Raw genomic sequence first — 10,250 nt, 5'->3', positions numbered from 1 at the left:
CCTATTATATATATAGCTTGCTCTTTGTTTGTACCAAGTGATTACTTATCAGCTTGAAGTTAAATACATCAAATGTGTGCATGATTTGTCACTTTCAGTTTTGAGGAATGTCATACATCTTACTCAATGCTTATTACAATCGGAGGAGTGAAAAATCATGAAATGTTGAGACAACGAACTCTGCCTTGCGGACTATAAATTATGTACTCCGTCAGGTTAACTGATCATAGATTTCTTGTTCCGTTATCCACTTCTGTAATAGTTTTAATTTCTATTATGGTCAATTTTAGTGAGAATAAATTTGTTCTATTATTGTCCCACACTGGTGGCAAACTACTACATTACTAAAAGCTGAGGGAAAGCTCAAAAAGGTGAAGAAGGAGCAGGCGTTGAAATTGGTATTGCTCTGATTCTTTTACTCACACCAGAACCCAGGCACCGAGCCATATAAGACTTCAATTGGCAGAAACAACCTGATCATGTATTAGTACCGCATGCACAAAATGCCACAGCCTCCAGAGAAATAGAATTAGTTTGCCACAAAACTACAAGATATGCAGCATCTAGAGCCACCTATTTGAATAGCATACATCTCGCTGTCCACAAGAAACAACAAGTCTCTCTCACATGTGTGAAACTCAAAACATGCCACGCGGCCCATGACGAGAACCAGGAAGTCTCTCTCACCTGATGTAATCGACGATGTGTAGCTGCTCCTCGTTGGTTTTGCCCCGGTTCTCCCCTCCCTACCCACCTCCTTCTCCCTGTCATCAGCGGCCGCGGGCAGCAAAGGCAGTGACCTGCAGCTACGCCCGGTAGTGCGGGAGGTGGTGCCCATCAGAGGGGTAGAGGCGACGACGGCGGCCATGGCGTGATGGAAAACGATGGTGATACAGGTTAACCTAATTCGACAGAATCTACGGTGCGGGAGGGAGACCGCTGGGCTTAAGTTTTTTCTTTTCTTTTGGGAGCGATAGAAAACCGGATGGGGACGATAGAAAACTGGATGGGGAGGAAGAGTTTGTCGCGGTGGAGCGAGGGATCCGGACGTAAGAGACAAAACCGATGAACCGGTGGGGGGGGGGGGGGGGGAGAAAATCGCTACGGGGTGGAGGGGATCGCACGAGAGGTTGGACGAAGAGGAGCTAACGTAAGAGGGGAAACGGAACACTACATTTCTTTTAGGTAGTAGAGATTTGGATTGGGAATCAACCATGTGCTGCTGTTTTGTTGTGAAGGAGTATATTCAGAAGCCTAATCGGGTCAAACTCGTTTGGAAGAATGGAACATGACGTGGAATAGGACTTTTTGTTTTTTGTTTTTTTAGGGGTAGGACTTCTTTTTTAGTAGCGGAATAGAAGGACTGTTCCCGATTGAACTGCCTAAGATTGGCCACAAGCCCACAGGGCCCTTCGTTTCACAATCTTCTGCACAAGGCCCATCAGAGATTATGGCTGAACAAAATGGCGCAGGATCATCTTTTCTTTTCGATAAATAAAGAAGATTGTACCCTATAAGGCTATAACCTCTGCATTATTGACCGACCAAGAAATATGCTCTCTTGCTGTTGTAGAGATGACTGAGGAACGAAAAGTGAAGGCGAGACACGGTCGGTATTCAGTTAAAAAAGCACTGCTCCGGGTCTTGGGTATTTCAGACCACACTGTTAAATGTTAATGTTAAAAGACTGAAATAACCTATATTCTTGTGCACAATTTTCTTACTAAATTGTTAAGAAAATGTTCCCGCTTGAGACGGTGCTTTTTCCAAAGAATTTTGTTACCACCTTTCCAGCAAAGAACACAAAAAGAACATTGTTTTTCTATACAGAAAAGGAGGGACTGTGCCTCCTGTCCGTCCGAACTACAAGCAGAACAAGGTCAAAGTTTTGCATATGCAAAATCTGCACTTCATTCAAAACAAAATCACCGGTCTGCCCCTTACTCATCAACGCCAGATGATGCCGGCGCATGCAACTAAACGTTGTTTGGTTGTCCGCATGGGTATGATTAAGAGCTAGCACTTGCACTTAGCACACAGGGTTAAGAGATAGCAGAGGAAGTGGGAGAAGAAATGCAGTGTGCGCCGGACCATGGCGACTGCGGTGGATAGTGGCCGTGGTGCCGTGTCCGACAGGACGAGCATGGAGTCGTGGACGAGCGACCCCATCCGCGGCACAGCGAGAGACACCGTCGGCGAACTAGTTGCGGTGCTCGCGCAAAGACAGTCGACAGAGGAGGAGAATGCAGTGCCCGCGCCATGGTATCGTCAGTGCAGTGGAGAGGCCGAGATGATCGACACCGGAAATGACTCCAGTGTAGTAGGGCGAGAGAGAGGAGGCCAAGATGATCGACCCCGTCGGCGGCGCAGCAAACTGCAGTGTGCACGGAGGCAGAGCACACGAGAAAGCAGTGTGCACGTCATTGCAACGTCAGTGCAGTGTGAGGACGATAGAGATTAGCCGAGATGAGCGACGCTGGAAACGACTCTAGTGTAGTAGGACGTGGGCAAGGAGATCAAGGGGAAGGGCTTCGGCGTCGAGAGGGACGAATAGGAAGGCTCTGAGCAGAGGACAGAGGAGCTCGACATGGTGGCGTCAATGCAGTAGACTGCTGCTCAAAGAGAGATGAAGCTACGATCGTCGAAACCAAAAACTTACAACACAAATGTTGTGAGGAACTGCGAGATTAGGCTGCTGGTCAAAGAAAAATTCAAACGATCGATCGTGCGCGACGAATCTGACAAAATTCGTCAAGAACAGCTTCAAACGGGAAGACGAAATTAAGAACTTATGGCCGACGAAACTACGAACCGATCGCCTGAATGGAACCGTAGCATCGAGGTGCATCTTTTTCGTGTAGAGCTTACGTCGGATCGAAGCACCATTGTGTAGATCGGAAGGGGCTAGGAAGAACAGAATTAGAGGGAAGGTTAATGGAGACAGGAGAAGATAAGCACTCACAAGCTGCATATAAGCTAGTATCCCTTCCATCTCCCCTAGTGCAAGTGGCCCACCTTGTGCACTCGCCTCAGCCAGGCTCGCGAGCTACTGCCGATTTGGGCGTTTCTCCTCGGCCTGGTCTAGACGTGCTTTAAGGTTCCTGCGATGCGGGCCGCACAGTGAACACAGGCAACCAAACGGGCCACTTTTCTTCTCGCGCGGGCCAAGCTGGGCCTAATGCGGGCAACCAAACACGCCCGAAGATGCACGATCCCTGCTGCCTTCGACGCGTTTTTTTGCCATCGTCTGAGAGATGCCTCTCCCGCGGATCTGGTCGATTCTCCCCTCGCAGCGGCTCCTGTTGCCACGACCACGACACTTTTTATTTGTTTTCTAGGCTTAACATTGTTTTTACACTTGTTTGATGAGTGGGCTAAGGCTGGGCATTTGTTTGGGCTTGGAGCCACGGTGGCTAGTCACTATACCTGGCCATGGGCCGGGCCTAAAAAAGCCCACGACAGAAAACTAAGGCCCAGGCCATCCCAGGCCCTACCATCAGGCCTACTTTGCAAGTCCAAGCCCAGCCCATCTGGTAAAAAGCCCACAAAGCCCATAGGGCTTAGGGTCGTGGGCCGGGCCTCTTCCTTAAAATGCCAATATGCCAAGCCCAAGCCCGTCTAGGCCCTGCTGATAGGCTCAAAAATCAGGCCCAAGCCCGGCCCATCGGGCCTAGGCCCTGGATTTTAAGACCGGACCTGAGTGGGCTGACAGGGCCGGGCCGGAGATGGCCAAGACTACTAGTCACTGAGGAATGGGCTAAAAAAAGCAAAATTGGTTCGCTCGATCGAGCCATCCCGAGTTAACGAGTCGTTCGCTCGAGGCATCAACCCCAGTTGACCCCTGCTAGGAAGCACTCGCCTTAGCAAGATCTAAACATGCAGCACGTTCTCTCCTGTTGTGTTGGATTGCAAACAAGTGGTATACCATATCCTTCAGGGAGTACGTGGAGAAGATGGAGGAGTGATCAAGGAGATACAACAAAGTTCACAATTTTTTATCTTTTATAATTTCTCGTTTGAACCTCGAGCTTCTAATGTTGAAGCTCATAATCTGGCAAGGTTTGGTGTCTCTCTCCCTCAAGGGAGGCACGTGTGCCCGGGATCTCCTCATGATCCTATTGTCATTCCTGTAAACGTTGTAATAAAGCCTAGCTAGTTTTGCTCTAAAAAAGAAGTTAATGTTCCCTGCCTTGACTAAAAAAAAAGTTGACGTTCCGTGGCTATGCCATTCCTTTTTTTTTATGAGGAGTGGTTCCTTTTTTATTGTACAAGTAGCAACCCTAGGGTGTCTATACGTGGAAGTATTTTTCTTTAATGTGATGTAGAAGTAATTTGCTACTCTCTTTTTTTTGCAAACAACAACCCTCAAAGAGGGCTTCACATTTAGCAACCAAGACAGTGTACAGAGATCAAGTTCCCTCTGGGAAAAGAGATGGCTTCGAGAGCCATTTAGAGTTACACCTGGAGCCTTTGGTGCAAAGAAAGTTGCAACTAGAGGGAATTCTACTAGAGAAAACTTTCTTTGCAAGATGATGCGCTATAAAATTCTTGATTCTTGGAATGTGCTCGATCCTGTAAGAACTAAGAGCTGATACAAGATTGAAGAAATCAGCAAGAGTAGGCCGTAAGTTCCAATGTCCTGGATGTCTTATTAGGTCGTTCGCCTTCATCACTTGTACCAAAGTCCTGCACTCAGTGAAAAAGTAGATTTTTTTGATAAAGAAAATCAGAGAAAAAGTAGATAAGAGTTCCAATTCAAGGTTTTGACAACTTCTGCCGCTAGAAGAAGCCCTAGTGCTTCAGCCCGCAAAACTGAACAAACATTCGTAGAAATAGCTTGAATAAAAATAGAATGATTTCTTGATTGATCCCTTAAAAACACTCCAACAGAGGCTTTATCATGACTATCTGCAGGATTGTATGCTGCATCGACATAGGCTAGACAAACTGCATGTTGAAAATTCAAATCCATACATATAGTGGCGCTGACCGATTCCTTATTAAAAAGTCTCCTACCTTCGTTTTCATCCTCCAGTGCACCTACATTAAGCATTGCTTTGGAAGCGTAGATAACCTGCATTGGACTCCAATTTATCTTTTTAAACAGAAGGTCACATCTGGCCTTCCAAATATTCCACAAAGTAGTAAAGATGAACTCTAAATTTAAATTTGGGTGATTAGTAGACAAGATCAGGTTGATGACATCAGAAGGATATAAATTATGATCTAACATGTCTGATTTAAAACCTAATTAAACCCAAACAGATCTAGAGAAGGTGCATAGGAAGAAAATGTGCAAATCAGATTCAACACAGCCGCACCTACAACACTCTTTTTTGATGTGTTTGGAAAATCTAGAGACCCTCAACCCCGAAGCAATAGCCCTTCTAATAAGCCTCCAAGCAAAAGTTTTAACTCTAGGAGCCAAAGTTATGCTCTTCCAAACCTGGTTGAGAATGTCTATCTCTTGATTGGTCACAAGAGATCCATGATTCATAGTATTATCCTGGATCTCCTGCACAAAAGTTTTATAAGCACTTTTTGTGGTACAAGTAGCATTAAGAGCGTGAATCCAGCATATGGTATCATCAATATCAGCATTAATAATAGGAACATTCAAAACGTTATTTTTGAAAGTATCATCAAAGTAGGTACTAATCTTATCTTCATCCCAAACTTTAGAATTAGGTTTCCAAAGATCACTAATAATGCTAGGACAAGGCCCATTCAAGTTGGGTTTGAGATGATCATAAATTTTGTCCCAATCTTTGCACCAAGGATTGTTCCAAATGGAGGAGTTACCTTTAGTAATTTGCTACTCTGTTTTTTGGTTTTCCAGTCGTGGGGTGATTTCGAACACAACGTCGCTACTCTGCAGAAGCAGAGCAGGCAGGTGGCGTGAGTGATGGATCGGTCACGGAGCGAATTCCAACAGACAGCTGGGTCAAAACTCAAAAGGGAGAGAGGGAAATGCCGAAAACGTCAGCCAGCACGGGGCGCTCGCTGGAACCAGTCCACAGCAGTCCTCGCGTGGACCCAACTCCCAACCCACCTCCCCCGTACCGCAAGTCCGCAACGCACTCGGCGGCTGAGGCTCCGCGGGCTCCCACTCCAAAAACCCTCCTCCACTCCAGTCTCTAGGCCGTACCGCCACCACCGCACCGGCTCCAAATCGCCCCACCCGCAGCAGAATGCTCCGCCGCATACCGGGCGCCTTCACCGTGGCCGCGGGCTTCCGCCGCTCCCTCTGCACGGCGCGCTCCCGCCGTGGGCCCTGATCCAGCGCGCGTCGGTGGACGAGTCCGGGGCGCCGGCGAGCCCCCGTCCGTCGCCGGCCTTACCTTCCCCGCCCACCTCGTCCACCCGCGCCGCCCCGGAGCCGGCGACGGCCTCCTCCTCGTGCGCTTCTGCCACGCCCGCCTCGACGCGCACGCCCTCGGCGACCTCGACGCCCTCCCAGCTGCGCAGCCTCTCCTGGGCCGGCACGGACGTGGACCCGGAGGTGGTCCGCTTCGTCTGCAACCCGCTCACCGGCGAGCTCTACCGCCTCCCGGACCTCGACGGCACCAAGAGGACCTCCGCCTGCCGCCACCTCGGCCTCCTCACCCAGTCCCGAGCCGGTGACGGGCCGCCTGACAGGTACGCGGTGGCCGAGATGTTTACTGCCGGAGGCCCGGAGGAGGAGGGGGACGGGGGCTTCGTCATGCGCCGGTTTCTCTCGGAGACGGGGAAGTGGGACAAAGTGACGGGCTTGCCGTCCCCGCTGCCCGCTGGGCGGAAGATGGACATCGGCAACGCCGTGGTGGCCTTCGGCGACCGCCTGTGGTGGATCGACGACAGCTGGGGTGCCATCTCGGTGGACCCCCTCAGCGACCGTCCGGAGCTCCGGTTCGTCGAGCTGCCCAGAGGCAGCGTGCTCCCTGACCTGGACGGCATGGCGTCGACGAGGATATTGGGCAGCCACCGGCGCATAGGGGTCAGCGAGGGGAAGATGCAGTACGTCGAGGTGTCCAAGGAGAAGCCGTATGTGATCAGCTTGTTCTCGCTCGACGACGAGGGCAGCTCCTGGACGCTGGACCATGAGACGGCGTTTGCTCCAATTTGGGATGATGCACTCCTCTGTTCGGCACCCTTGGAGCAAATGCTGGCAATTGGCGCCATCAACCCACTCAAAGCCAACATCGTGTACCTTGCCTGCGGCGACAAAATTCTTGGCGTCGATGTGGTTACTAAGAAGATAACTAGGATTTCTGGTCTAGCTATAGCTGTGCCAGATCTCCCCCTACTACCATGTGTGCTTCCAACCTGGCTGGAATCAAGCCAAATTCCATCTGCAGGTAACATTCACATTTGCTTGAGTCCTGGAGGTGCTGAAAGCGAGTATACTATACAGCTGTTAGTTTAGCCCATTGGACACATTTCATTTTAACTTGTCTTGTGAAGTTATGTGCTTGGAGCCTTGGAGGCTTATGCAGGGTCCTCTATATGTACACAGATTGCGCTAGAATTTGGGAAAACTGGGGGGAAATTGAGATGAATTAGAGGGAGTGTTGTTTGGAGTCTTGTTGTTGTGATCCACCAGTACTAGAAACAAAAGTACAGATAGGAGCTGTGGATGGAATATAGCTCAAGCAAAAGGCCGAGTATGTTCCAGTCTGTTCATCTTCTGGTTCTGCTGCCCTTTAAATCTCATCAGAACCTGCCACCTCTTATCCTAGTAGCAGCAATGTCGCATGGCCCTTGTGAGTTGTGACTACCTATTATTATTACTTTTGTTGCCTTTATATATATATGGAGAAAATATCAGCCTATCATCTCTGTGTTGAGTTGTGGTACCTGCTGCATCCTCTGCTCAGTACTGAAATCATGTCTATGTTGAATATGTAGAACATATTATTATTATGTATGTGCCTTCCTCTCATGCACAACCGAGACGTGTCTCCCCAAAAATTGCTACTGGGAGCTCGATGGCATCTTGCCGTGCGCACCTTCCCTCTCAATACTGTTCCATGGAGCTTCTGTGCCACCTTATATTATCATTTCATTGTTGCTTCTATATTTCTATACCAGCACATTGTTGTTTGTATCCCTGTTTCTGAAATTTTCATGTCACCACATCCATATTGTGTATCAGGGCAGACTACTAGGGAACATGTTACATGTTTATTTGTTTGATTGGTTATTTGTATTTCTATATGCATTTTATTCATCTAATTACTGTAATCTGTCCAATGTCTCATTCTCCTTTGCCATTTCAAGTCATTTACGCTATGCAGAGAAATGTATATGGTGTTATAGTTGTTTAAGTTCTTGCTTTCATTGTTGCAGGTTGGAGCAAGAAAAACACCCTTAAAAGTGAGGTATCGCCAAACACTGTCAAAAGGGAGAATTTGCATGTCGAAATAGATTTGTTGAAATGAAGTGCACCGGCTAATCTTTCTTATGGTATTTTCTCATAACTAGCTGTCCTTGTTTCATGTACTCCCTCCGTTCCAAAATAAGTGTCGTGGTTTTAGCTTATTTTGGAACGGAGGGAGTATTATTCATCACAGCCCAAATCCTATTGTGGTGCACTTTTCTGATTCACCAGGCATGACTTATTATTACAAAGTTAAAACTTGGAGTGTGAAACATCAAAAGGGTTATGCATGATCCATTGTTTTTCATCATTAATATATTATTAACACCTACTGATCTTATGATCTTACCTAAATTTGCTGCTTGTTCTTGCTACTGTTGAAGTATATGGATTGCCCAACCTTCTCCACGAGTTTGGACCTTTTGGCTCTACTACTCTTCGGTTCAAATCTCGCTTCCGTAATTTAAAGGGGGTGTTGAAGTATAGGTGGATTACCCAACCTTGGGTTGACCCCTATCTATGTGCGCTTAGGGCTTATCATGTCATGCATTAGAGGGGGTGTTGAAGTATAGGTGGATTGCTCAACCTTCTCCATCTGTTTTGGACTTTTGGTCTACTGGTTAGTGCATGAAACTTAATAGCTACTTTGTCATAAGACCATGTCATAATTTTGGTTGCAACAGTGAATAAACAAAGGATGTTTGCAGTCTGCAGATGGCATCTCATTTTTGTCTAAAGCAGTATGAACTGGATCTGTTTGTGCTGTTGTGTACTTCTGAACTCATGTTTGTGTTTACTTGTGTTTATATTGAGCCCAAGAAGAAATTAAAGGAACATAAATCTTTTGTTTATGTCAGGTGTTCTCTCCATGCCAGTATTTTGATGTCTCTCGCATGTAATTTTTTTTCAGAATCATGACAAAGATCTCAACGAGGCTCATGTTTATATTTTGGTCTGCAGGTTACTAAAAAATGTCAGATCAGAGTTATTTTGGAGGATTAGGAAACTAATGGTGGTACTTTTCTGAAATCTCATTTTGGGGGGAATTCCTTGAGAAGTTCGGGTATATTAGGATTTGCTGATGCACTTGCTCAATCACAGTTCGGGTATATTTTGGCTTTACTTGTGTGCTGTTGAATTCAGTACAATGGTTGATTCCTTCGTCAATTCAGCATGTAACCGAAGTCAACGATAACATGATGCAACGTTATGCCCTCTTAACTTCGAATGCATTGATATCTTTTGGAAGTTCAAATTCTGGATCATTATGCCTAGATTGCTCTGGAATCTGAAATCTTGTTTTAACTTGAGAATGCTTACTTTGAACTGAATGGGAAACCAATGTGCTCTGGCATTGTTATGGAATGATTGGAATCTGGGGATAAGCTTCATCCTGGGTATTGGCATGTTCCTCAACTGGTATTTTGGAGTGGTTTAAATATGTTGTGAACTGTGGCTGGTATTGGAGTGTGCATGCCAGTTTTTTTTTTCAATATGTTTAACATTCTGATTTTGTCTTCTACATAATTGCAGTTTGGCGAATTGATATTTCAATATGTTGAACTACATATTCTGATGATCCACAAATCAAAACTCTCGGTTTTTTTTCGATTTTTATACTTGGCCAACTGAAAATTCGTAGAGTTTGGGAGGAGGATGACTTGGGGTCACTATCGGTCATAGCGGGCAAGAAAACTCCTCTTTCTCCCGGCATAGAAAATTTGGTGGTAATTTTTTTTACGCATTTCATTCATATCATAAAGATCAAAGTACAGGTCACGTAAAGACTGACGTGACAAAACTGAAAAGATAGCAGAACATCTCCGAGCTTGACACCAATGCCCGTCACCTGCCTCCGGCACCACATAAGCAGCCACCAAAGAAAAAAAAA

The 10,250-nt window shown here is 46.7% G+C and overlaps 1 protein-coding gene across 1 annotated transcript; it reads left to right on the top strand.

The window, feature by feature from the left end:
- The first annotated feature begins 5,905 nt into the window (after positions 1-5,905).
- On the top strand, positions 5,906-9,821 carry LOC109781026 (uncharacterized). Its single transcript, XM_020339602.3, has 3 exons — positions 5,906-7,337; positions 8,329-8,445; positions 9,320-9,821. The coding sequence occupies exons 1-2, from the start codon at positions 5,906-5,908 to the stop codon at positions 8,418-8,420; spliced, it is 1,524 nt and encodes a 507-aa protein (XP_020195191.2). The 3' UTR covers positions 8,421-8,445; positions 9,320-9,821.
- The last annotated feature ends 429 nt before the right edge of the window (positions 9,822-10,250 follow it).

The sequence above is a fragment of the Aegilops tauschii genome, chromosome 1 (genome assembly GCF_002575655.3).
Source record: "Aegilops tauschii subsp. strangulata cultivar AL8/78 chromosome 1, Aet v6.0, whole genome shotgun sequence".
Taxonomy (NCBI): Eukaryota; Viridiplantae; Streptophyta; class Magnoliopsida; order Poales; family Poaceae; genus Aegilops; species Aegilops tauschii.
This window is presented reverse-complemented; position numbering and strand designations above follow the sequence as displayed.

What these genes read in the sequence shown, in the direction of transcription:
- LOC109781026 (XM_020339602.3), top strand. Translation starts at nt 5,906, where the DNA reads ATGGATCGGTCACGGAGCGAATTCCAACAGACAGCTGGGTCAAAACTC. An exon ending in AAGCCAAATTCCATCTGCAG is followed by an intron (nt 7,338 to 8,328) that starts GTAACATTCACA and finishes TCATTGTTGCAG; the next exon opens with GTTGGAGCAAGAAAAACACC.